The sequence below is a fragment of the Moschus berezovskii genome, chromosome 16 (assembly GCF_049115385.1).
Source record: "Moschus berezovskii isolate FMDL1 chromosome 16, NW_MosBer_1.0, whole genome shotgun sequence".
Lineage (NCBI taxonomy): Eukaryota > Metazoa > Chordata > Mammalia > Artiodactyla > Moschidae > Moschus > Moschus berezovskii.
This window is the reverse complement of record NC_142475.1, coordinates 61,515,945-61,543,558: the sequence shown is the minus strand read 5'-3', so window position 1 is coordinate 61,543,558 and position 27,614 is coordinate 61,515,945. Positions and strand designations below refer to the sequence as shown.

At 50.8% G+C, this 27,614-nt stretch overlaps 1 protein-coding gene across 5 annotated transcripts in view; it reads right to left on the bottom strand.

The window, feature by feature from the left end:
• Window positions 1–13: 13 nt before the first annotated feature.
• The window catches only part of ASAP1 (ArfGAP with SH3 domain, ankyrin repeat and PH domain 1), a 357,541-nt gene continuing 329,940 nt past the window's right edge, over window positions 14–27,614 (bottom strand). For 3 of the 5 annotated variants that reach the window (XM_055431745.2, XM_088844854.1, XM_088844855.1), the window contains 6 exons: window positions 22,817–22,987; window positions 15,340–15,409; window positions 12,952–13,010; window positions 6,723–7,204; window positions 4,853–4,975; window positions 14–2,750 (listed from right to left, as the gene is read on the bottom strand). In XM_055431745.2, coding sequence (XP_055287720.2) covers window positions 2,676–2,750; window positions 4,853–4,975; window positions 6,723–7,204; window positions 12,952–13,010; window positions 15,340–15,409; window positions 22,817–22,987 — 980 coding nt within the window. In that variant the 3' untranslated portion in view covers window positions 14–2,675. Of the gene's footprint in view, window positions 2,751–4,852; window positions 4,976–6,722; window positions 7,205–12,951; window positions 13,011–15,339; window positions 15,410–22,816; window positions 22,988–27,614 lie in introns of those variants that run through there. The other 2 variants (XM_055431746.2, XM_088844856.1) reach the window with 2 other exon arrangements.

Here is a 27,614-nt window from a genome sequence, read left to right as displayed (position 1 = left end):
CTGATGTCAGATGTTTGGGATCAACTGAGAATATGTTTATTTAAAAGCAATTTTAAATATTAAAAAAAGTAGAAATGAACACATACAGTACTGAAAAACGGTCACATTAAATACATGTGAAATGACGAGTGTACTGAAGTCTGAGCATAACATCCAGATGGGAATTCGGAATTTAACTTGTGGCGCTGTGGGATCCCTATACAACATGTTGAAGTTCTAGGCAATAAAAAAATAAATAGCAATTGCTGTTCCAACAGTAAAATAAGACACACACTATTTGCAGAACATAACTTTCCCCGCTGCGGGGGGCAAAGAAGAATTAGCTATTTTTCCCATAAGGTTCCATACCTTCAAAATACTCTCTATCATGTACAAAATTGCAGATAGCGGCTCACTGAGTTTAAGAACAATACCAGATTCAAACTCAACCAAGGTCGCCAAAGATACTTATTTATATCTATTTTTCCTATGTCCCACAGTAAGCTGGGTTAGAGAAAACTGAGATTCCTGATGGAAAACAAAAACAAAACCAGGAAAAAAAAAAGTGTTAAAAAAAAAGCATTTGTGTAAGAGTTGCTTTAAAAGAGGAAAAAAGAAAAGGAATTAACTCCATGTAAGTTTAGACATCGTGCTTTCGTGTTTTTTTTTAAGCCAGTTTATTTTGAGATCAGTTGAAAATACCGTAGGCCACAAAAATGAACGGTGCTTGAATGCAACTTAAGTGTAAGTGAACGAACTGGGACACTAAACAACTTTGGGAGGTGACTTCCTGTCCTGACACCTGGTGGCTAAACTACTGATGCTGCCGACACTGTGGGCCACGCACACCAGCACATCGGCTGGTCCCTCGGATCTGTGTGGAGTTCACATGCGCCGCAACGCTGAGGAGGCAACTGCTTAAACTCACGTTCCGATAATAGCTGGTGAGATACGCTGCAGGTCTGTCATGCAAGGTTTATTCGTTAGGTGGCTATTCAAAGTTTTCATAGTGATCACGTAAGCAGAGCTAAATTAATACTCGCTGAGCACTGCGACTTGATTAAAGAGGGCTTTCCCTAAGGGTTTGGTTGGGAGTTGTGCTTCTGTGAAATGAACATTTCTCACTCATTGCCAAGATGATCTGCTTAAAAATATTAGTTTCCTGCAATGCTGCCAACGTAGCAGTTTAAGCAAGTGCACTGCCAGGACAACACACGGGCCTTGGAATCCGAGAGCAGTCCCGCTGACTGGGGAGTGGAGCTGTGGTGTTCTTTCCCCAGAGTCAGGCTGATACAAAAGACTGAAAAACTCAGGGTGGTCTTAATGGTCTGATGAACACGGCTAGGATGAGAAAAAACCCCGGGAGGGGCAGGGACCCCTGGCAGAAAAGCATGTTTCACAGTGCAATTCATAGCAGTGTTCAGAAACTTGGTTATGAATTGAAGATGACGTGTCTGTTCAACAGAGCTGGGAAACTTATCTACGATTGGGGTTTAGTAAAGAAAATGGGGGGAAAAAAAAGAAGGCTGGTTTCAGCACCCGGATTCTACAGGGGCGGGCAGGCAGGGGAAAACGGTGGGCAGAACTGATTTCTGAATTCGTCATCTTCTTGAACACTCTTTTGAAAGTTTAAATTTATCCAGAACGGAACTATGAAAATAATTTAAAACGGACACATTAAGGGTGTTAACGTAGCTGAAGGATGCTAATTCATAATGTGATATGTGCATTCATACTCTTGAGGAAGCCAAATGACTGACTGGAAACAAATATTTGTTGCAACCTTATAATTTCTGCTTTAATAGCAATCAAGTTAAAAAAAATGTACAGTTCAACTTATCCATACTATTCCTTTATAAAAGGCAGATTTCAGGTAAGCTTCTAAATGCATGCATAATGTAGAGGCTAATATTTTCTGGCAGTCCTTGGTTCCTGAAAGTTGAACTTCATCAGATGTGTCTTAAACTTCTGTGAAAATAGTCATGAAGGATATGTTATTTTTGCATAATGAGGTAATATCAGGGGCGGGCACTCATCTTCTTAAGACGGCATAAACCCACATGTCTAAACCTGTGTGAGGCTGTGGGCATTGCGAAACGCCACCAAACGTTCTGGGTCAGTGGATATTTTGCTGAAGGAATAACACTTACACTGAACTGAGCACTTTTCTGTAATAAATACCAAAGTCGGTTTTTGTAGCTGTAAACTGTGTACACAGATAACCACAGGCTGGTCTGTCATGGAGCGGAAAGATTCACCTGGAAGACAGTACCCACCTCTCTGCTAATGTTGCATTTTTCAGTAACACAATGGAGAATACTGTCAGGTTAGGAACAGAGAGGCAACTCTATGCCCTTCAACGGTTGCTGGAGACCATTTTTATTTGCAAAGCCAGCAATTCCTATATTCCTGCTTGTTTGTTTGCTTGGAAAACAGCATAGAGAGAGATGTAAGTGCTAGATGCCAAGGATGGCTTTGGCAAACCAGTAAGGCGCACTGGGTCCCAAGGCTACCCTAATACTGGTGAAGGCAGAGACCACAGGGTATTTACAACACGCGCTCCGTTCCCCTCCTGAGGCGGCCCCTCCGGGAGCTTCCACTCGGTAACAGCAGCTATTTACACGGCGTGCGCGGGTTCCCGGGGAGGCAGCGGTCTGGCCTGAGGGTGCGGACAGTCTGAAGGCTCCGCTTTTTTGCTAGTCGGACAGGATGTGGACAAAGGACACTGGGAAGACACCCTTCCTCTCGGGCTGCCCCTCGATGTGCCCAATCTGCAGGGAGAAAGGAGAGGCGTCAGGTGGGAGGCGGCTGGTGGGTCTGAGCGCCCCCGGAGCAGGTGCTGATGCAGGGGGGATGCAGGCCCCAGGGAAACATGGTGAAGGCCCCACACACGGCGGAACCGCTGTCACGGGGGTCACTTCGCTGGCAGGCAGCCCCCAGAGGCGGGCAGTCCTGGGGCCCTCACTTTCCACATGAAGGGACAGGGGCCCTGAGGGGTGGCGGGGCCTGCCACGGTCTCTCCTGGGTTGCGGCCGCAACCACGTGCTCAACCAGGCTGCTCGGCCGCCTCTCCCGCGGGGCGACCCAGCAAAGTGTGCTAAGCCTCCTGTCTGTAAAACGGGGCTGAAAACTCCCTGCTTCTCAGGCCTGGGGGGAGGCTACACCAACGATTCTATACATAAGAAGGGCTGCTAGGCACCAAGAACTTGCTTTCTGATCGCGGTGGAGGAGAGGATGCTGTGAAAGTCTGAGAGCGATGAGGGCAGATTTTACAGCTGTTTTCTTGTCTGCTGCCTAAAGCTGTCAGCCACCGTGACCTCCCAAGGCTCCTAACAACCTCAGTTACATGAGGATTAACTGCACTGAAGAGAACCCTATCAGGAAAAAGACCAGCGACACGCATGCTGGCTTCGAATGGCCATCACGGAGAAAGATGGGCGGCCTCCTTTGCTCTCCGGGCCTGGGGCCTCGGGTGGTCAGCCAGGCCTCCGTGCACCTGTTTCCATCTGGACAGGGCGGTTAACAGCAAGGCCCGGATGACCCACGTCATCGGGTCTTAGTTGGCATCACGCACGTGAGTCCTCAGATATTCCTGTGAGGGAGGGGGACTCGTGCCTCCCTTTTCAGAGGGGGAAACTGAGGCTCACAGAAGGGACAGCTGCACCCAGAGCCAGAGGGTGAGTCATGCCAGGATTTCAGCGCCTGTCTCCTTGTCAGGGATCTAACCCACCAGATTTCACGACAGGCAGAGAGAGGGAGGGAGGAGGCCTCTGGTTTGTCAACCTCGGTGCTCATGACATTTGGGGCAGGGGGTTCTTTGTGGTGGGGGCTCCCCCACACGTCATAGGACGTTCAGCAGAGGCCTTGGCTCCCCCCGCCCCAGAGGCCAGCAGCACCCACCCTAGCCAGGCCCTGACGATCAGAATGTTTCCAGATGTTGCCACACGTGCCTGGAGAGCGAGATTGCCCCGGTTGAACCACTGCTGTGGCCCAAGAAGCATCCCAATGGCTGTGACCGGGATTCTGGAGTCACGGTCTGGGCCCAGGAGGAGGAAAGGCGAAGGGCCATGAGTGTGCCCATGTGTGTGTGTTTCTGGGCGTCAGCAGGTCCTGGGCTCAGCGGAGAACCACAGGTCCCTTTCTCAGCACAGAGGGCCAGGCCCTCTGGGCAGGATGGGGCTCCAGCTGCCAAGGAAGCAGAATTTCCATGCTGGGGGTGGGGAGTGATCGCCTCGGAGGCGTCTGCCCACTACCCCTCTGTACGGCAGGGCCCGTTGGAGGCTTCCTCCCCCGACAGCCTGGACAGCCGTGGACATGTTGGGTCACCGGCAGCCACCCAGGACTCGGGCAGCTCCCAGGCAATGGTGGGAGGACAGGGCTGCCTTTCCTTCCTGACACCTGGGCAGCAGGGTTTCATGAAAAAGGAGCTGTCACAGATGGTCTCCTCGACTCCTCCCCTGAACTGCAGGCTGGACGAAGATGGAGCCCGAGGATGTGTGGCGGGTGTGTGTGTGTGCACGTGCAGAGTAGGGTGATAGAGCCTGAGGATGTGTGGTGGGGTTGTGTGTGTGTGTGTGTGCTGAGGATATGTGTGCATGCATGTGTGTGTGTGCACGCACATGGGTACATGTGCGTGTGTGTTGTTTGTGTGGTGGTGGTGGCGGTGGTGTTAAAGGGCAAGGCCTGAGCAGAGCTGGCTGGGGCAGTGTTGAATGAGCTTCAGTCTTGCATCTGAAAAGCCAGAAAGTACCTACAACCCACAGGCTGCAGTGTGATGAGGGTACTCTCCTGAGCCGGGTTCAAAGCTCCCGGCTAAGAGGCAGGACAGGCCCTGTGTCCTTGGGGTGTGTGTGCGGGCGCAGCTGGCACGTACCCACCACTCCTGGTCCTCCTCCCCGGTGACCACGATCACCTCGCCCTCCATGAAAGTCAGCTCGTCATCGTTGTCCGCCTGGCAGTCGTAGATGGTCTTCACTCGTCTCACCTTGCTCTTCCCCTTCAAGAAAGCAGCGGGGTTTTAGCTCACAGGACAGACGGAAGGGAAGGGAGGACACGCCGACCCCGGGCGAGTGGCTTCACCTCTCCAAGCCTCAGTTTCTCCCTGATGAAAGGGGGGAGCACCCCCCGCCCTGGGTGCTCTCCAGACAGGAGGGCCCCTCTGCCCAGGGCAGCAAGGGAGCCCAGTGAGAGTGGGGGGTGGGTAACCACCGATGACTTCCATCTGAGAGCAAACATCACGGGGCTCAAAATCCAGCTTCACCAGAAACAAGCGAAGTGCCCGACCACGCCCCGCCCCGCCCCGGGCAGCCTGCACAGATGACAGCAGAATCTAAAAATGGTTTGGGGAAACATGATGTAAAGCAGACCAAACACATGCAGCATAAACACATTTCTCAGCCGCTCATGCAAAGCGCCGTGTCAGCACACGCTGCTGAAACAGAGCAGGGGAGCCCGGGGCGGGGGCGGGGGCCTCCAGGCAGTTCCCCGAAATGTTTTAGTTTCTGACCCACATTGAGTCGAGCTTTTAGTTGTTAGATTTCCAGTTCTCTGCAAACAGGAAGATGGAAATAGAGAACTGACCTTCCAAAGGATGTTTCTGGTGCCTGGCTTATTAAATAATTAGAAATAAAAAAAAGCAAGCTGTCACGCTCAAAGTCTGGGGTCAAGTGCTTTTCCTCTCGGTCTGTTGGTTTCTCCCTCACTCTCCCTGATGACCCACTTGCTTCTACAATTCCCCTCCCCGGGCTAAGCCAGAGCTGGTGGGGTCTGAGAAGCTGAGGGCTACGGCCAGTCGACATCTTAAGTCTTTTCAGCTCTGACTCTGTGAGCAAACTGGAAGACTTATGTGTGACCATTTATAACAGGGAGGGTTAAATGAGATAATGAGACGGTGACGTGTGCGGTAGCACAGACTGGAATTGTGTGCATCAAGGCCACGGGTGGTGCTCAGGGTTCTCGAGAGCCCGGCAAAGAGCAAGCATCCACCGATGAACATGCTTGCGGCCTCCCACCAGGGAGAGGATCCGTTTCACTATTCTCACCTTTCCTTTAGTATTGAAGGGACACACTTTTATCACAATGCTGTTTTTTTACGGGAAGATGTGAGCAAGGCTTTTGGTCTCCCCGCTGTGTTCCTTAACCTGGGATGCTCCCACCCCCGTGGGGTTGCGGCCTGGGCAGGACAGACAGCACATGTGCATCTTCCCAGAGCTTCATTTTTCCAAAAAGAGATTGTTTTTTTCGGAGGGTGTTGAGGGAAAGGCACGTTTAAAGTAAAAAGGACGTATTATAGAGTAGAAGGCGTTTTGTGAAAATGAAGGACTGGGAGACTTCAAACCAAACTCTACGTTGGTTGGTACAAGTCTCTTTGGTCTTTGAATCCAATTCGTCCAGAAAGGTGCAGAGAGAAGCTGAGGTGTGAGACCACCTTCTCAGGACCCTGGGAAAGGAAAGGTCTCCTGCTCAAGGATCACAGACAGAGTGACCACTTGCTGGGCACTGCTCGCACTTCCCGGCGTCTAGAACTCAGGCAGTGTTCTAGCCCCTTTCTAAGAAGGAGGAGGCCGAGGTTCAGGGCAGGCGAGGAGGCGGCCACGGTCCTGTGGTCACAGGGAAGGCAGGTCCTGATGCCTGTCTGCTGGGGTCCACAGCCCAGCCCCACCCCCCGGGCCCTGCGCCCCCTACGACACCCGACCCCAGGCCGGCCAGGTGAGCACGTGCCTGGGTTTCCGAGCACCACTCACCGTGTTGATCTTCCTGGGCAGCGGCACAGGTGTCTCTGGCAAGGTGGGCGTGAGGTCGTTGGCGTCCTCAGACGCCTGTTTGGGGACGTTCGGGGACAGGTCCACCGGGTGTGACTTGGGGGCAAGCTCTGGGAGCGGCTGGGCCTTGGGCGAGGCGTCTCCTGTCTGGGGTTTCGCCAGCAGCTCCCCCAGCTGTGGCTTGGGAGGCAGGTCCTTCACCTGGGGCTTGGGGGGCAAGTCTGCGAGCTGGGGCTTGGGGGGCAGGTCGCCCAGCTGCGGCTTGGGGGGCAGCTCTCCTGGCTTAGGTGGCAAGTCTCCGATGGGGGGTTTGGGAGCCAGTTCCGTGGGCTTTGGGGGCAGGTCCCCAGGTGGCGGCTTCTGCGGTAACTCTGCCAACTGGGACGACTTCTGGAAGATCTCAGGCGGGATGTTGGCTTTGTCGAGGGAGAGATGATGGCTGGTCTCTGTTTTCCTTAGTGCCACTGCGGGAGGCGACCACAGAGAGGGGTCACGGGCAGGACCGACCCTGAGCGATCGCCCCAGGCCCAGACCCCACATGAATTGGCCTGCTTTTAATAAAGGTGAAAGTTGGACGCCTGGAGGCATTCACCTTACAATGGATGATCCTATGCCTCAGTTATATAAGAATAGGACATCCAAACTCACCCAGAAGTAAAAAAACAAAAACAAAAAACCACAACTATACACATAACAGATCTTCTGGAGAAGGGAATGACAACCTACTCCAGTATTCTTGCCTCGAAAATTCCATGGACAGAGGATCCTGGTGGGCTACAGTCCACGGGGTCGCAAAGACTTAGACATGATTGAGCAACTAACATTCTCACTTTTTCATACACATAATACAGATTATAGAAAACTGAAAGGTGTAAAGTTAAAAGAAGTTTTCCATAAGTCTGCTGCAGAAATGCAGCCATTTAAAATACTTTTGGTATAATTTCCTTCTGGACCTTTCTATGTATCTTTCATAGATAAAGCATCTATCTGGTCTTATCTATACACTGTTTAAGCAAGAGTATTCACATTTATAAAGACTTTTCATTAGTACTAAGTACTAAGCATATACTTTTAATGCTGCCTCCTAGTCCGTTCTCTAGTGGTTATCATTCTAATTTCTCATGTTTTATATGATGTAAGTTTCTCCTCTTACCACTCCCACCTTCCACCCCTTTGAGGTCAACTCTGTTCCCTTTTTAGTGATGCCCATACATGTATATATGAATTATCATTAAAAGCCTGGGACTACAACAAATACATTAAATGGGACTACAATACATACATTGCCTGCAACTTTGTTTCCCATTGAATATATCTGGGAGAATTTCTATTAACATGGGACTACAATACATACATTGGAGAAGGAAATGGCAACCCACTCAAGTATTCTTGCTTGCTACAGTCCATGGGGACACAGAGTCGGATACGACTGAATGACTCACTCTCTCACACACACACATACAACATACACTGTCTACAACTGTGGTTTTTTTCCCATTTAAAATGCTTGGGAGAATTTCTATTAATAAGTCACTTCCTCCTCCTTCTCTTTAAAGGTTGTGTAGTACTCCATTGCCTGGAGATTTTGTGGTCTGAATCTTCGCACAGCTCCAACCAGTGGAACTTTAGACATATCTCCAAATTGGGCTCCACTACTTCGTTACTGGACTTCCCTGGTGGCTCAGATGGTAAAGCATCCTACAATGCGGGAGATCTGGGTTCAATCGCTGGGTCGGGAAGATCCCCAGGAGAAGGAAATGGCAACCTACTTCAGTACTCTTGCCTGGAAGACCCCACAGACGGAGGAGCCTGGTAGATTACAGTCCATGGGATCACAAAGAATCGGACACGACTGAGCGACTTCATTTAGTTACTAGCTGTGTGACCTTGAGCAGGTTACAAACCCCCTCACCTTCCTCAGCGCTAAAACACGAACTGACATAACAAATATGCCAACAGGACGAGGTGGACTCTAGGTCTAGTATCAGAATCTTACGGAGCTTTATCACTATTGCTGAGACAAGGTTCCTCGAGGCCAAGATTCACCAAGCACATAGTGTATGCTCAGTGAGCACACAGCTGACTGAAGCACACTGCAGAAGCCAAACTAAGAACCATATTCTAAAGACACAACACTCAGAGAGAGACTCTTAACAAGTTTCGTCTTTTAAAAAAGAAAAGACAAACCCCAGCATTGTAAAGTCACAAGCTACACTGCAGCTGTTCCTGCTCGGGGCCTGCCCGACCACATCCCTTCCTAAGGAACTCAAATTTCAAGGGCACCCTGCTCATGGGCTGGCCGGTGAGCTTCAGCCAACGTGGTGGCACAGTTCAGAGAGTGATAACAGGCCCATCAGATTCCTCTTGTGGAAGTCAAGACACTAGGGTGAACAAAAATCTGAGGCAGGCGCTGATGGGGGAACAGCTGGGGGAATCCCCTGAGGCAGCGGGGCTGAAAAGCCTAGCACTGAGCCACACTTAACGGGGGAACAGAAACCTGAATAAGTGCTGGGCCACCTGAACAGGCAACTCTGGTTCTAGGAATTTACCCAAAAAAGGGATCAAAGCCAGGGCACACGCCTGTGCCAGGGGTGTTGAGCTTGGCACTGTTTATAGTGAGACAAACCTGTGAACCAGGTGATTGTGGAAGAGGACAGACCGCTGAACATGGGCAGGTATCAGGTAACGGAGCACTAAGCAGCCAGTAAGAGTATGGGTAATCTCACGGAAAGGGCTCTTGATTCAATGTATGACAAAAACCAGCTTAAATGGTGACATAAAAAAATCATAGGAAAAAGACTGAAAGGGCCGACTAAATTGCTTTATCCTGTGTGGCGAGACTTCGGGTGGTTTGTATTTTCTTTACATTTTTTCGCATTTTTAAAATCTAGAATGAATATAGGTTAATTTTATACTATGAAGAAATATGAAAAGAGACAGTCTCCCCTCTAAAGAAGTCTCTCCTCTGACTATTTTATTTCCAAGATGATTTTGTGTTTCCCGTCTCTAATTCAAAGTCCTTTGTTAGCATCATTCTTTTTTTTTTTTTTAAAAAAAATTATTTATTTGGCTGTACCAGGTCTTAAGTTTCGTCATTTGACCTTAGTTGCGGCATTTGAGATTTTCCCTGACCAAAGATCGAACTTGGGCTCCCTGCGTTAGGAGTTCAAAGCCTTAGCCACTGGACTACTAGGGAAGTGCCTGAGCTGCATTCTTAACTCTGATGGGCAGACAAGCAAATTTTCCCCAAAGTTGGACGACACAGAGAACTCTGCTCGAATGCAGACATCAAGAACAAGAAAGGAGAATTCCACCCCATCCCTGGAACCTCCTTGGTGGTCCAGTGGTTAAGACTCTACACTTCCACCGCAGAGGATGTGGGTTCGATCCCTGGTCGGGGAACTAGAATCCTGCATGCTGCATGGCACAGTTGAAAAATAAGAAAAAGACCCGGCGGGTTATGGTGTAGCTGGTTCATGCAGGCAAGGTTGGTTGGAAAGAAACAGATTTGGCCCTTTGAACAGCAGTGTGACACAGAGCTCAGGTGCTGAAACACTCTGCCCTGGGCTGTGGTGGTTCTGTTCCTGAGAACAGGCTCTAAGGACATAACTGAGAAGGAGGAGGAAGATGAAGGAAGAGCTCACATGCTCTCAGCTCACGTTTCAACAAAAGGGGGTGCCAAGCAGAGGATGGCAGCCGCTCGATGGCAGAGTGCTAAGTGGAAAAACCCAGGACCCAGGGCTGGACTTTCACTGTGACGACAGCTAGGGAAGAATGTAAGGGACCACGGGCTGCAACACAGCCCAACACTACAGTGACTCTGTGCAGGCTGGAGAGCCCCCTGAAGTTTCTGTACTTCTGCCCTTTAAAACTCATTACACAAATGGCTCCAGGCAGCAGTCTATCCCCAGCTGAGGCTTTTACTAGGCCCTTTAAAAGGAGCCCAAAGGATTCCCTGGTGGTTCAGACGGTAAAGAACCCACCTGCAGAGCAGGTTTGATCCCTGGGTTGGGCAGATCCCCTGGAGAAGGCCATGGCAACCCACTCCAGTAGTCTTGCCTGGAGAATCCCATGGACAGAGGAGTCTGGAGGGCTACAAGTCCGTGGGGTCGCAGAGTTGGACACGACTGAGTGACTAACATTTTCAAAGGATTTAAAAAATAAGTGATGTTTGGGAGGGAAAAACAGTGAGATGTGGGCAGGACAGTTCACGCAGAAGTGTCAGCTGGTGGCAGGTGCTGGGGGAAGACAGGACGGCAGGAGAAAGAGCTGCGCCCTGTCCCTCTCAGCATCACAGACGCCCCCTGCCTCTGGCTGAGGAGGCTCAGAAATACACCCAGACTCTGCCTGCTTTCTGGGTGAGACAGGGACTCACTGGATGGATGGGGCAGGAGCCACTGATATGACACAGAGCACCCTCGCTCTCCTGCTGGGGAAAGACTGCAGGGCCAGGGTGGAAGAGGCAGACCAGGGAGGAGGCTGCAGAGTCTAGACAGGAGAGGGTGGTCCGGGAGACCACGGTGAGAGTGGAGACACGGGAAGATAGAACCAACGGAGAACCAACAGTGTGTGTCGATGGATGAGGGGCATGGGAGGAAGGAAGGAGCTGGGCTTCTCTCCTAGGTTTAAGATCCAATCTCCTGGACCTGGACAATATCGCCTGTAACAGTCAGGGACGCTGTGCAAGGAACAGGTTTGGCTGGAGGTGTGTCTGTGTCTGCGTGTACATGGATAATATCACCTGTAACAGACAGGGATTCTGTGTGAGGAACAGGTTTGGCCAGAGGGTGTGTGTATCTCTGTGTGTCTCTGTGTGTCCCACAGAGGACCATATCGCCTGTAACAGACAGGGATGCTGTGCAAGGAACAGGTCTGGCTGGAGGGTGTGTGTGTATGTCTGTGTGTATCTGGACAATATCGCCTGTAACAGACAGGGACGTTGTGTGAGGAACAGGTTTGGCTGGAGGGTGTGTGTGTGCTGTGTGTGTACCTGGACAATACTGTGCAAGGAACAGGTTTGGCTGGAGGGTGTGTGTGTGTGTGAGTGAAGGGTCTTCAGAATCTTAAGCTAAGAAGCTGTCAGATATCTGAGCAGAGACATGACAGTGGCAGGTGTGTGGGAGTTTAGATTACGGAGGGACACTTGGATTGGGGACATGATACAGAGGTGCCGAGGTGGGCACCCCAGGGAATGAGGGCAGATTCAGAAGGGAAGTGACTGTGACTGAGCCAGTCTCCGGGGGCTGCAGACACGAGGGGCCTGCACACGAGGGGAGGGACTGTCAGTGCCGTAAGAGCAGGATGGTGTCCACAGGCCAAGTGCAGAGACAGTAACCGGCTGGGCCAAAGGCTGCAGACGGGCTGGGCTTGATCACCCACTCGTGGAGGGGTTTTAACAGAGACACATGAATGGATCTCGGCGTGGAGAACCGGTAGCTGAGAACTTCACATAGAGAGAGACAGTCGGATGGCTTGTCCCTCTCGACAGAAGAGCGCACTGCCGCCTGGGAAGGAGTTTTGCCAAAGCCTGAGCTAGTAGCATCTGATCAGGTCTCTTGATCCAACTTTCAATTGATAGGAAATATTAGAGGACAGAGGAACATGTTAAATGACTACATGGGAGTGCCGATCAGCAAAATCCAGCCTTTCTGAAGTATGATCTCACCTCGTCCTCACAAAACCTGGTGGAGCAGGTGTCCTGGCCCCGCTGACAGGTGAGGAATCTCAGGCTCAATGAAGCTTCTGAGTCCCCTGCCCAGGCCTCACAGCTTAGTAAGCAGGAGACCCAGTACCGGTTCTGAGATCTCTCTAATTTTGTTCGCAAGGGAAGAAATGGTATCTGGGGATACTAATGATGGATCTTTTTGGTGTTTGTTAATTACAAAACTTGAGCTTATAAATATTTTTCTTCACTGAACAAATATTAGTTACGCATTTCTTACATGTCAGCTGCTGCTCAAGGCCATCTGAGATAAAGCAGGGGCCAAAAGAGACAGATGTCCCCAAACCCTTGGAGGGTACAGTGACTGTATAATTATATGTAAATATGAAAGAGAGGATGAGATGGTTAGATAGCATCACCAACTCAATGGACATGAATTTGAGCAAACTCTGGTAGAAACGCAGGGAAGGACAGGGAAGCCTGGTGAGCTGCTGTCTCTGGCGTCGGAAAGAGTTGGACAACAAACAGGATGAAACAGAGAAATCTTACCTTTCTGAGGTAGTTTAGGAAGAACTCTTGGGCCAAGGGCAGTCTTTGCAGAACTGGTACTAATGAACAAATAAAAATTGTTTATGATCTCAGAGCGCTATAAAATCAGTAGTGAAATAGTATTCAAGGAAATCATAGAAATTCACAGAATTATCTATCTAAAATTGCTTTCAACATTTCCTTAACAAAAGATTATCATCCACTTGCCCAGATTTGAAGCTTGCCTGCATCTCCCTGAGGATTATCTTTTTATTCCTAAGTCTGCAGAATGGAGTCAAGAAGGAAAGTAACAAAACCACCACCAACCCTCTGAGTGGAAAAGCCTAATCCCTCCTCTTCCTGACACCTTTCCCAGGAGGAACAGTGCTGATGACAGCGCTGGGCGAACGGCAGGTCCGGGGCTGAGTGTGCTGCTCTGAGGCAGCCCTTCTCACACAACCCCACGATATTATGCATGTCACCTCCACCTGCAGTACAGGAAACCAGAGCCTGTGCACCTCCAGTGACCTGTGGAAGCTCCCGAGGCTGGTCAGTGGCGGAGCTGGACATTCAGGCCCAGCTCCATTGGAGTCCAGAGCCGTCACTTTTTCCTTGCACCAGAGCAAACAGCTTGGGTCTCAGCCCTCCAGGCTTTCCCTGAGTTGTTCCTCCTCTTGAATGATTTGTAAATGAGCAGAGGAGAAGAGGCCCGGGAAGCAGGCCCCAGGCACAGAAGCTGCCCCATGTCATCTGGTATCAGGGACTCCCCAGGACCCTGCGACCACAGAGATGCCAGCACTGCGGGAAACAACTCTCGGTGGGAACCCGCTCTTTCCCTTTAACAAGAGGCTGTGACTGTGCTCAGGGACCCCTGGGGGCCCTGAGGACCCAAACAGCACAGCATCCCAGTGCCAGACTTGTATCTGCCCAGAGCCCCGTTTCTCCTCTGCTATCCTCTGATGGCCTAAGAACTGACTCCAGCCCTCGTCTATCCTAACTGCATTTAAAAGGAAAGGAAAAGCCAAACCAGCCAAAAAGAAAACAAAGAGTCCAGTAAAGAAGAAGAAACGCACGCGTCTTTCATCCTGGCCCACAAATCACTCCTGGTCTCAGTGGCTCTTGCCTTGGCTCCCTCGAATTTCTAAGGCTTCTGGGCTACTCAAGGCTGAGGCTGGTGAGATCAAGTCACCACTGAACTAGAAGGGTTTTGCCTTGAACACATCTGGTGTGTGTTTTGGCCTCAGCATCTTCGCAGGGACACGTCTGCCCATCACAGATGTGAGCTCGATGCTTTCCTGGCCTGGGTACTGAGGCCAGATGCTTGGAAACACCTCACACAGGAGACCTGGGGTGGATGCTGTGTGCGTGTGGATCTGGGCTTCTTCGCGTGCTGTGGGTGATGCTGTGTGGACATGTATGTAAGTGTGCGTGTACATGTGGGGGCTCGATTCCCTGTAAAAACCATTAGTGGGCACTTCCTCCACGTCAGACTGAAGACCCCCACTGGCCCTGGGGTTGAGAGACCCCCAGGCAGTGTGTGTGAGGGGCGCTGAGCGCGAGGGACAGGCAGAGTGTTGACTGTGGTGTCTGGCAACTCCCTGGACCGAGTCCCGGGGCCCCGCGTCCTCATCTATAAACCTGAGGGCAGTAGCGACTGGGCTGCCTCACAGGCTCGTAAACACTTAAACATGGCGGTGGCATTAGAAGAAATGAGGATTTCGGCTTTCAGATTCGACAGACTCTGGAAGGCAACCCCACGTACCAGCTGACTCCTCCTGCCTGAGCTTTTGGATTGGGAAGTGGCTTCCTGTGTCCTCATCTGGGATCGAGTCTCTAGGGAAAACCCCCTGTGCTGGGCCTGGGTATACACTGTCCATAGAAACTCTTCCGAAGCATCTCATTTCGGTGAGAGAAGAGGAGAAAGGGATGTCTCTCTGTTAGCCTAGCTTAGAGAAACCTTACAAACAGGAGACCTGGAAAGAGTCCTATTTTTATGTTTGAAAATCTCTAGGCTATTGGATCTCCCTGAGGATTATCTTTTCACTCTCAGGTCTGCAGAGTGGAGCTAAAAGAGAAAGTAACAAAACAAAATGACTTCATTAAAAAATTGAAAGTAAGAACTCATTCCAGCGCAGACTGCAATCCTCAGAAAAGTGAGGTCCATTCCCGCCTGGAATCTGGACAGGGAGGCGCTGATCCCCTGAAACACCGTCTGCAGACCCTGTCTGGGCCCTAGAACTGTGTGCCGGGGCAGGGCATGCAAAGTGATGGAAGCTTTCAGGTTCCCATCACGGTCAGCATCAGCTGGAGGGCCCTACCTTGAGCAGACGGCCCCCGAAGCCCACTTGTATAACTGTCCACGGCGACCCTAAGCGACCCCCCAGGGGAGTCTGCGCGGAGATGGCTCACCTTGACTGCTGGGACAGGCCCTCGAACTTGTTCGTGGTCTTACTGGAGGATGATGGACCCACGTCGTTACCTGGGGAGACAGGGTTAAATGGACCAATGGCTGCAGGTCACAGGGCTGCAAGAGGTCCCACACACAAACGCACTCGCATTTCATTACTCCTTGGAGATGCCCTGAGAGCAATGTTAACAACAGCAACTGCTGTGTATTCAGCGCTGACTACCAGTGAGGTACTGTGCTAGGTACCTCATGGTCATTACATCTGTGAGATACATATTATCGTGTGGGTACACTCAGTCGTGTTCGAGTCTTTGTGACCCCATGGGCTGTAGCCCACCATGCTCCTCTGTCCATGGGATTTTTCTGGCAAGAATACTGGAGTGGGTTGCGATTTCCTCCTCCAGGGGATCTTCCCAGGGATTGAAGCCGCGTCTCCTGTGTCTCCTGCACTGCAGGTGGATTCTTTACCCGCTGAGTCAGCGGGGAAGGCCAGACATACTATCTGCCTTCCGGTTTATATAAGAAACGAAGTAAAGCAGAGGCCAGGGTCGAGCAGCTGGTAAGGGTCAGAGCTGGGATGCGAAGCCAGGCAGCCCTCCTCCAGGGTCTGCAATGAACCCCCACCCTCGCCCCTCCCACCCCAGTGCCATAACCTACAGGATAGGGAGAGGCTGGTTAAGTGCTCAGACGGAATCTCCTGGACGGGACTAACACCAGGACATCAATGCATGAAGAATAGGGCCAGACTTTTAAATACAGATCTAGTTTAACGAGACACTCCTTCTAACCATCAGTCTATTTCCATGAGTCTGTAGCTTAATGCTGAAGGTCTCCCTTGGCAGCCCCTCACAGCATCCTCTGAGCTGAGACTTTAAGGCAGGCGTTTCTTTTCAGCATGGTGCTTGAATCTCATACTTTCAGACTTAAATGGGTCGTAGCAATCAAAATGTCAGAGAAAGTTCTACATTGGGGGAATGCTTCTGCTGCTTCTGCTCATTCCTGCTCCAGGTAGAAAACACCCCAAACCAGTGATTCTCACCCTATTATGCATGAGCACGAGACCACCAGGGCTGCAGGAGCCCCCGCTCTGCTCGGGGCCACCCACTCCACTGTCTCACAGACAAGCCAACACGTCAGGGCTATGGCGCGACACCACAGCTCAAACGGCCAGTATCTTCACTTCACCCTCTCCTGTGGCCACTTTCCAAAGACGCTATGTGTTTTTACGTCCCTGTGACCTTGGCCCCTCTGTTCCCGCTCCCTGCAACACCTGTCCCCTCCCACATGTGGTAAATTCCTCTGCCACCTTAGAAAAGAGTCTCTGCAAAGTCGGACTCGGTCCCTTCATTAACGGCGAGCCTACCACCGTTAATCACAGAGGACGGTCAGGGTGCAGATTCTCGAGCCAGACAAGCCTGGCTCTGGATTCCAGTTGTATCCCCTGAGCAGCAGGCCTGAGTTCTGATGACACTGGTTTGCCTACCGAGTCTCAGTTCCTTCCTGTACGAAAGAGGGATAACAGTTGCTACTCCACTAGACGGTGTGAGCATCACGGGAGAGAAACCACGGAGTGTGGCGCACGGGGCTGGGCCACAGGGGCGAGACACGAAGTGGGATCACTGTTCCGAGCTCTCTGGGCGATGTGATGATTTACTTCCTCAGCAGGTGGAGCACTCCGCTGACAGGAGCTCTGCCTTGTCCGGCTCCGTGGCCCTGCTCTCCAGCCCGGTGTCTGCCCAGAGCAGCCTCCGGGTGCTGCTGAAGGAAATTGCGGCCCAGAGAGCTGCCACTGCCACTTCTCCGCCCCCAGTCTGGCTTCTCCCACTCCTTGCGGGTGGTAGGAGGCCTGGGGAAGGCATCTGAGGTTGGGCAGACAGGAATCCTGTCTTTCTCAGAGCCAGGCAAAGGCCACCTGCCATGTCTGGGAAGAGAAATGTGGCTTAGCAAAATTTCCAAAAATAGGAAAGCAAGGTTGGAGGGAAGAGCGTGAGCATGGAAGCAGCTCAATCCTCTTCCCTCTTTCTGTGCCATCTGGGGAAGGACTGCGGTGCACACACAGATGTGCAGGAAGGGAGGGCGGCAGACAGACGCGGGGCAGGCAATTTAAGAAGCTGTGGGCAACGACGCCCCTGGTGGTCCAGTGGTTAAGACTCTGCCTGTCAGTGCAGGGGACATGGGTTCGATCCTTGGTCCGGGAAGATCCCACATGCCTCTGGGCAACTAAGCTTTCGAGCTGCAACTACTGAAGCCCTTGCACCCCACAGCCTGTGCTCTGCGACGAGAGAAGCCACTGCAATGAGAAACCAGCACCACAACTGGAGAGCAGCCCCACTCAGCACAACTAGATAAGGCTCACGCACAGCAACCAAGACCCAGCACAGCCACAGTAAACAAACAGCAACAAATTCTGTGGCCAAGACTCAAGGTCGCTTGGTACGGCTCAGCAGCTGTGGGCCAAGAGTGTGGAATGAGAGGAGGCACTGCCCAGCAGGGCCTGCCACATGGGCTCCAGGAGTCTTCTGGAAGAGTGGACACTCATCTGAGCCTCGGAGTCAGAAATGGGTTCAGATCTCAGCTCTGAAGTTACTGGACCTGTGAGCTTAGGCAAGTCACTAGACTTCTGTGCTTCAATCTCATCAGCTAACCCAGGACAATGACAGTCCCTATTTTATAGGACAGTTATTATGACTCAATTAGGATTGACTGGTTTGATCTCCTTGCTGCCCAAGGGACTCTCCAGTTAATCCTAAAGGAAATCAATCCTGAATATTCACTGGAAGGACTGATGCTGAAGCTCCAATACTTTGGCCACCTGATGCAAAGAGCCGACTCACTGGAAAAGACCCTGATGCTGGGAAAGAGTGAAGGCAGGAGGAGACGCGGACGACAGAGGATGAGACGGTGGGATGGCGTCACTGACTCAGTGGACATGAGCTTGAGCAGGCTCTGGGAGATGGTGAAGGACAGGGAGGCCTGGCGTGCTGCTATTTACTGGGTCGCAAGGAGTCGGACACGACTGAGTGAATGAACAACAAATGACGACTTGGTACAACAGTGTAAGAACAAACGCACAGGGCCTGATAGCTGGTGAATAATCTATACACGGCAGCAGCCATTATTATTTCCAGAACTGCATGTAAAATGGGGTTGGGTGGCAGGGGCAGCTGACTTGAGAATATATTGGGAAATCCAAGAAAAAGTAAGAATCAGGAAGTATCCACCCAAAGGCTGTTTTACAAGTCAATGCTAATTCCAATATGTAGATGTGGGTGCCTCAGATCAGACACTTCAAATACTGACTCTATCATGGAAGTTCTGGTCTTGAAATTGGAGATGTGAATCAATTTTTGGTATAGCTTTTCATTCACTGTTTATCTATTATCTGTTCTCCATTAAAAAAAAAGGAAGCTTGGGGAGGATGGGGGCCTGGGAAGTAGGGAAAAAAAAGAAGTGTATAGAACTTTTTAAGTCCCGGAAGCCAAAGACAAGGAATTAATTCCCAGAGGTCACTGAGGCAAGAACTGGTGGAACACGGATCAGAACTTGGGCTTCTGGAAAGTTCACTCAGTTCACATTGCAGTTCACCGGGCTGTGGCCCTGTAAACACTTATGTGAATACCTCACAGAGGTCCCAGGGGAGGCTGACCACAGGTAGCAATTACAAGGATCTCAAGTTCAAGAACAGGTTTAATATTATGGCCACCACCAACGGATAACTGGCTGCGCTGTTTTCTGTGCTCTTGCCTGTAAGAACCTCAGTGTCAAATCCTTGGTCTATTTCCAGCCACTGCATGTGACCTTGTGCTATGCCTTTAGTGAAGACACCACACTCCTGGACTTCATTTTACTTTGCTACCTTTATTCTCCCTTTGTCCTCATTTCCTTACTAATTTGTGTGTTAAAATGTGTTGGTCTCTTAGAGAGTAGGTTATAAGCAACTTATCTTATCTCCAAAGGTGAGGTTTAACGACAAGTCACCTTAAAAATCAACAGTCCCTGCAAAAAACCTGATTCTGCCCACAGGCCTGTCTGTCTTCTGATCAAAATGCTGCCTTCACCATCTCCCCAGTGATGGCTGAACTCATCACTGCGGTGGGACTGCAGTCAGGTGACGTCTGGGCTGTCCGGGTGCTGTGGATCTAGTGGGGAGAAAGCCCGGGGCGACCTCCCCAAGGATCAGGGCTCCATGCTGCAGGGACGGGGCGGCACAGCCTGGTGGAGGTGTCCACCTGCTAGGGTACCTTCTCCCTAACTCCATTCACAGGTAAAGGAACACTGCTAAGACAAGAGAATGGCCACAGGGATCAGTGAGCTGTTACAAGCAGAACTCAGCAGAGCACCAAGGGGGCGAGGGCCACGGGCTCTCCCAGCCACAGGGGATTCCCTCTTACCAGCCGAGAGGACCTGGGCAGGGCACTGAACCTTTCTGAATCTCAGTGTCCTTACAGTCAAGTTCCCCACATCCTACTCCATGAAACTGTGGCAAAGAATCCAACGAGGGCTATTAACTAGCCCCGTATTATAGCTGGAGAAACTCAGGTAGGAAATGAACCAAATATAACAGCTGAAAGCCACAGGGCTACAGGTGGTAGAGACGGATTAGAACACAGGCAGTGTGACACAGGTCCACACTGGTGCTCCAGAGACAGAAACAGCTCGCGCCTTCACAACGTGTTCATACTGTGCTAAGAAGGGTGGAGCAGCAAACGGAACTACTCTGTCATAACCCCGACACCAGCAGGGGCAGAGGGCGGGCAGGCGGGGCCTGGCGAGGGCGCAGGCGCTGTGCCACCCACTCCTCACACCCACCGCCCCCCGCCCCTGTCCAGCTCTCGGACAGTCCAGAAGCCCTCACCCTCCGGGGCTGGGAGGAGGAAGGGACTTTAGGGGAACATAAGTGAACTGGAAATTGATGCTTTCCAACGGTGAGATGGTTGGGATGGCACCGTTGACTCAATGGACATGAGTGTGCGTGAACTCCGGGAGACAGTGAAGGACAGGGAAGCCTGGTGTGCTGCAGTCCACGGGGTCACCGAGTCAGACACAACTGAACCACCACAACAAAGAACACTGGAAAGACGGGTTCCCGGAGGGAGGCTGCAGGCACTGGGAACGTGCCCTGGGAATCTGACACCCCATGTGCTTTATTAGCAAGAGTCTGGCCCCTGCCTTCAGCTTCCGGACCATGGCGTCAGCGGGAGACAGGCAGAGATAAAACCTGCGGGGACGACAACATAAAGCATGCTGTGGGCCAGAGTTCAAAGTCGCTTCAGCGCGCCTGGTGAGAGGCCTTCACTGACCCGCATCTACATGTGTCTGCAAGAAGGTCTCCCCTACGTGCCCACATGCCGCCTCAGAGAGCCGGCCCAACAGGCGCGGAATGGCCACCTGGGCTCGCCTGTGACGTGGACAGTTGTCACTCGTGCACAGACAGGTTCTTTGTCCCTGGAGGCGGGTGGCTCTGGCTGCTGCTGGTGGGTGGGGAGGGCAGACGACGGCTCGCGCCCCAAAGTTTGCAAAGCTCGAAGGCTCCCGCTGACCGTCCGGGACACTGACTCTGTCTCATAAAGGGGGAACCTTGCTTCTTAGTGAAAAATGCCCCTGGTCCCCAACAAAACCACCAAAACCAAAACCAAACAAGATGAACGGCAGCTGCGAGTCCCGCTGCTCAGTCAGGTGGAAGGAACCTAAGAAAGATATGATTCTTCAGCCAGAAAACAGAAACGTGGTAAATTTTAACTGCAGACCAATGGAGTAAGGCATGATAAACTTTATGGAGAAATAAAAGAAAGAAAACCTGAATGAAAAACAGGATCAAAGTTTAGTGAGATTTGAAAAGAAGGTTAATCGGAGATTCGTGGCAGGAACACTTGCAGGAAACTCGTGACCGTCAGTGGGATGCTGTCTGGGGCAAAGTCCTTTTGGACGAACCCTGGGGACTCCTGCAGTCCTTGGGTGGGGTCTCAGGCAGCCTCAGGGACCTCTGTGGAGCTGATGGGTGCTTGGTCTGTGCCCTCCAAGGCTCCCCCGGCTCGTCTCACTGGGAACTGATCACTCAACACCCGTGCAAAGTCCCCAAGAAGCCTCCCATGCAGCTGGATGCCCTGGTTCAGCATTTCCACAGTTCTTGCTCACAGGGCAGCCTGGTGGTGAAGAACACACTGCACATGCTTTCCCACTCATCTCCATCCTGGAACATGCGTGTGCAGAGGCCCAAAAAACCCCAGGCATGAGGCGAGAGGAGTGGACGGCTAAGCTCAGACAGCCCACCCGCGCCGGGGCACTCCAAGCCACGTACAGCTCACACGTGTGCCAGTCTGCAGATGGCAGCATGGCTGTTCCCTAAAGCTCCCCAAGTTCAGAACATCTAATGCCTTTAAAGATGCCTTTCCTGGAGGCTCAGTCAATAAGGAGACCGCCTGCAAAGAGGGAGACCTGGGTTCAATCACTGGGTCAGGATGATCTCCTGAGGAGGAAATGGCAACCCACTCCAGTATTCTTGCCTGGAGAATCCCATGGACAGAGAAGCCTGGTGGGCTACAGTCCATGGGGTCACAAAGAGTCGGACACGACTTGGTGACTAAACTAACTACCAAATCACCAATGCCTTTAAAAGCATTCAGCTGAGTTCCCTATCGGTTGCAATGACAAACAAAAAAGCCACAAGGTGACACACAGGAAGGGGAAGGTGGGACCTGTAAACTAGCAAAGCCAGGGCCCCAGGGGATGCCTGGCTCTTGACCAAAATCGGTGGCAGCCTGGCAAACTAAAAAGGCAGATGGAGCTGGAAACAGCGCTCCTTATGGATGGAAATGTTCTATCCACCATCAGCTGTCACAGAAATGGTAAACTACTGACTGACTTCGGGTGGGTTTGTTTACTTTCCAGCGATTATTGAGTACCTACTGCATCCTGGCTTGATTCTAGGCTCCGTGAACACAGAAGAGCACAAGACAGACAAGGGCCCTGCTCTCATGGAGACCAAAACACCAAACAAAACATTCCTGTGTCAGTGGAGATCCGGGGCCCGGAGGGCAACAGGGGCATAGGGGCTCCCTTGAGGGGACAAACAGACGAAAGGGAGCCAGGCTTTCAAGCCCACAACAGAGCTGCAGGGAGGAGGCGGCCCCAGAAGGCAAAGAGGCTGGAGGACCCAGAAGCAAAAGCAGCCAGTGAGGCTGGGAGCGGGGCAGAGGGGGCTGGGAGAGACACGAGCCTGACGGCCGAGGCCCTGGTGGGTGTCTGTGCACAAGAAAGGCTCAGTACCTTATCATCATCAAGCTTTCTAAGTGGTGACAGAAATCTTTTCCCAAACATTTCTTGGCTGTAAGAGGCTGCACGATCACACGTGTCTAAGCCCTGGCCCAGCGTGGGCGCGGTCTCCTCCGTCTGCTGAGCGTGCTAAGTGCCCACTGCCCCCCGAGCCCCATGCGCGGCCCAACCCCGGGCAGCGTGGGCCCTGACTTGAGGATGACTTACCCCAAGGAACTGCGCCTTTGTTTGGGGGCCCGTGAGGTAGTGGGCTGGGAGGGTCGGACAGGGTTCTCTTGTGTCCGGGTGGTGGGGGAGGAGGCCGCTTCTTGGACAGGGTGGAGCTGCCACTAGAGGTCTGGGTGCTTAGAGGGAGTGTTGAAGGTGGGCCAGGTGGACCTGGAAAGGAATCGAATGGGGCAGGAAGGTTAATCCCGGTCTCGCAGACAGAACAGCCCGTATGCAGTTACTCCCGAGCACAGAATGGGGTGACACAGAGAGACTGAAGTAGGAGGCTCGGGACGGCCCAGTCCATCCACCCGGTAACCCACAAAAAGGGTTTTAAAAAATTGCTGGTAAAAAAAATTAAAAAGGAGAATGAGTGCTGTTAAGAAACAAAATGTCAGTCAACATGGAATGCTACTGGGTTTGTCGTCCTCATTAGGGTGCAACGGGAAAAACATACATTTCAAACCAATAAACTCACTGGAATCCCTGCAAAACCTACCAAGGAAGAAGACACACAGCACTGCCAGCAACACTGATGGAGAGGAGAGCAAAGAACAGACAAAACCTCCAAGGGGCCTCACACCAGGGTTTTCTCTCCACTGCAACTTTTTCTTTCAGTCAGTAAACTTTGCCAGAAGTTTTTTTTCTCTTTTCTGCTGACTTTTATAAATAATGAAGGCTCTAATGTAAAGGGTTACTTGGAAAGAAGGGAAATCCAAAAACATTTTTTTCCCCTCCATTTCTGACCTGTTCTAGAAATCACAAAGGTGAAGGTGTTATTTGCTCAGTTGTGACCTATGCGACCCTGTGGACTATAGCCCGCCAAGGCTTCTCTGTCCATGGGATTCTCCAGGCGAGAATACTGGAGTGGGTTGCCCTTTCTTTCTCCAGGGGATCTTCCTGAGCCAGGGATCGAACCCAGGTCTCCTTCATTGCAGGTAGATTCTTTATCATTTGAGCCACCAGGGAATCCCCAGAAATCATAAACCATCTATTAAACTGGAAGCTTGAATAAATTATATAAGCGTCACTGATTTCTAAAGGTTTTTAAAATATTTTTAAATACCCTAATTTTGTTTTTTAAATCGGAGTATAATTGTTTCATAATGTTGTGTTAGTTTCTGCTGTACAACCATGTGAATCACCTATATGTATACATATATCCCCTCCCTCTTGAGTCAGTTTTTTAAAAAGATTTTATTTTCTCTAGAGGTAGCAACAGGATAGCAATAATGATACTAATATTACACACAGACACACACACACAAACCATTACGACCATTTCTAATGTTTTGAGGGAAAAAAAGGGGAGTTTTAAGTAGTATATATGCTGTTAAATTTATTTCAAGTGACGCTGAAGTGGCTGGTATGTGCCTGGGCACCTGGGTGACGCTGGGCACCTTGATAAACCTCTCTTCGTGATTTTTACGGTATGTGATTTAACTAGACAACAATTTCTGCAAACACTGAAAGAAGAAGAAAAGGAAAAAATGAAAAAAAGCTAGGGACACCGCCACCCCAAATGTTTAAGGCAGGAGGGTGGGTACCTGGTGCCCCAGAAAGGCTCCAAAAGAGCCTTCTACATTCCGCGTATTAAAAGAGAAGCTTAATTACTGCTGGCCTCCTTCCTTGGAAAAAAAAGCTCTGCTGTATCCCATGATCAACTATGGTCAGTACCAACACAGATGTAAATCCCTGTTTCTCAGAGATAGTCTTGTCTTGAAGTAAATACTGCTCAGCTCAGAAAATAGTCATTTGCTTTAGGATGACATGGTCCTGGCTGTAGCATTTATTCTCAGTCCTACTGACAGATATGTGACAGAAGCCTGTTACCCCAGAGCAATGCCTAATTATGACACCAGTCACTGCTGTTTCAGAAACGATTTTATTTTTGCAACAATAAAGGCATTGTTACTTTAGCCTTGTGTTTGCATAGGGCTTCTTAGTTTTTGAAATATGTTCCTACATGGTGTTCCCCTCAATTTTCATAACAACTCTGTGTGGCATGTGGGTCAGGTATTGTTCTTGTTGCTAAGTTGTATCTGACTCTTCTGCGACCCCATGGACTATAGCCCACCAGGCTCCTCTGTCCGTGGGACTCTTCAGGCAAGAATACTGGAGTGGGCTGACATTTCCTTCTCCAGGGGATCTTCTCAATCCCGGGATTGAACTCGCATCTCCTGCACTGACAGGTGGATTCTTTACCACTGAGCCACTTGGGAAGCCTGGGGTCAGGTATTACTGGCCCCATTTTGCAGCCAGGAAAGTGGAGCTGGGAATGATGTGATAAAGGTGAGGTAGCCCAGAGGGGCTGGGCTAGGCCACGATGCAGGTCTCTGGGGCTGGTGAGGGCTCGCCCTGTCCTAAAAGTCAGGCCAGCATTTTCTGGGCTTGGCACACGGTGATGCAAACGGCAACAACGCTCGGTACTAGAAGTGTAACTTTCCTCTTGGAAATAGGAGAATAGATAATAGACAATGGTGAGATTCTCGGGCAGGTTCGTCTTTAGCGCCACCTAGGGACTTCTTGATGTACCGCATCTGAAAGGCCATTCAACGGGTTCCAAATCCTGCCTGGAAACACAGACGGCCAATGGGGCCATGTCTCTGGGTAGAGTGGTCTGTGTACGTGATTTTAGGAGAGAGCAAACCAGAGCAGTCCTGCAACCAACCACAAACCAAGCAAAATCAAGCTTCCTGAAACATCATGTTAAAAATGTAGGGGTTCGTGTTCCCTTCATCACAGCCTTGCCTCACTTTCTTCAAGTCAGCTGCCGCAGTCTCTAATTATTCCTTTTCTGCTTACTTGTCACAGCCTCCCTCCCCACCATGCTGCAGGTTCTATCGAGGTCAGGCTTTTCTCTGGCCGGGAAAGCTGAATTTAATAATGCAGTGTCGAATAAAAGGATGAATAAACTGCTACTTCTCTTGCTTTAAGGCTAGTGATCCTTAAGGAAGATACAATGTTTCCCTTAGGGAGACAGAGCAGAAACCAGGGAAAGAGGGGACCTAGCGAGGGTGGTGAGAAGTTCAAAGAGAAACATTCAGTACTGGAATCTACCTTCATAGGAAATTTTACACACACCCAGACCCACCTACCGTTCTGCGACAGAAGCCACAGAAAGGAAGGTGCCACTGAATCGTCTCGACTGGTAGGTCATGAGTTAAAAAAGGGTGAAAAACACTGGATCAGACCCCAGGGAAGCAGACAAAAACTTTTTAAGTTGTAAAGAGCTCAATAGATTTCCGAAATGAGTAACCCGTTGTTAGGCACTGAAAATGATGTTTCAAGTGAAAGAAACCTGAGGACTGGCTCGGTCAGGAAAGAAGCAATTCTTGCAGGGTAAAGAAAGCTAACACAGGGATATCTCCTGGTGGTCTAGCGGCGAAGACTCCACACTCCCAATGCAGGAGGCCTGGGTTCGATCCCTGATCAGGGAACTAGATCCCAAATGCCATAACTAAGACCCAGTGCAGCCAAATAAATAAATAAATAAAACATATATTTAAAAAGAAAGAAAGCTAAAACAAAAGAGAATAGGGAAGAGTAGACACAACATCAAACATACTTAAAAGCGAGGCAAAATTAACAGGTGGGGAGGGGAGGGACTTGGGCAGCCAAGTTCCTCCCCTGAACTCTGCCGGGGCCTGTGGGAATAGGCAGAAAACACCCTAAACCACAGTGCCCACTAATATCGGCTATTATGTCAAATTATCTGCCAACACTTTTCTTAAAAATATGGGTCTAGACTTACAAAGTTGCTGAAATAACACTGAGGTTACATTATTAGAAAGGCTTTCTATGAGGAGGCAGGGTGTACCGCAGTTCTTACTGGGGATTCGCCTGGCTGGGCTGTGGTCCTGCACTGCCAACAGCCTCTTGGGTCACTCATCTGTCGGACACTCTTGCCATGCCTTCAACTCGAGTGGCCCCACTGGACACCCCCTGAGCTGTGCTGCTGAGAGCACCTCCCGGTCATCAGCTCGGGGAGGCCCCTCACAGAAGCTGAAACGTGGCCAGGGCTTGGGAAGCTCACGAGCCTGACGATGCTGTACACATTCTGAGATGCTGTACATCTCAGAAGCCATGGTCCCTCCACCTCAGCATCTGTCAAGGGTCAGCTCCAGTGTAACCTTATCCAGAAGTCTGCTCTAACCCTCCTTTGCCCAGGAGCAACTGCGGCTATGAATATTTCTGCACACACAGGCTGACTGGCACTGCACACTCTCTACCCAGCATCAGACCCACACTGTCTCCACCCTCCCAGGCTGGAAACGTCCTCAGGGCAAGGGCCACACTGTCCTCTCTCTCAGCACCCGGCCCGTTCTGGGCACAGCCTATGGACATAATTCACGGTATAAGTCCGGAGGGTTCTTCTTCAGTGTCCCTGTATTTTTGAAAAGAAAGTGTAAGTCGCTCAGTTGTGTCCGACTCTTTGTGACCCCATGGACTGTTGTCCATGGAATTCTCTAGGCCAGAATACTGGAGTGGGTAGCCCTTCCTTTCTCTGGGGGATCTTCCCAACCCAGGGATTGAACCCAGGTCTCCTGCATTGCAGGTGGATTCTTTACCAGGTGAGCCACAAGGGAAGCCCAAGGGTACTGGAATGGGTAGCCTATCCCTTCTCTAGGGGATCTTCCTGACCCAGGAATCAAACTGGGGTTCTCCTGCATGACAGGCGGATTCTTTACCAACTGAGCTATCAGGGAAGCCCTTGTACCTTTGGTTCTTAAAAAACAGAGAACCCAGAAGCCTCCCATGCTGGGAGACCAAAGGTACACATCAGAAATTTCAGTTT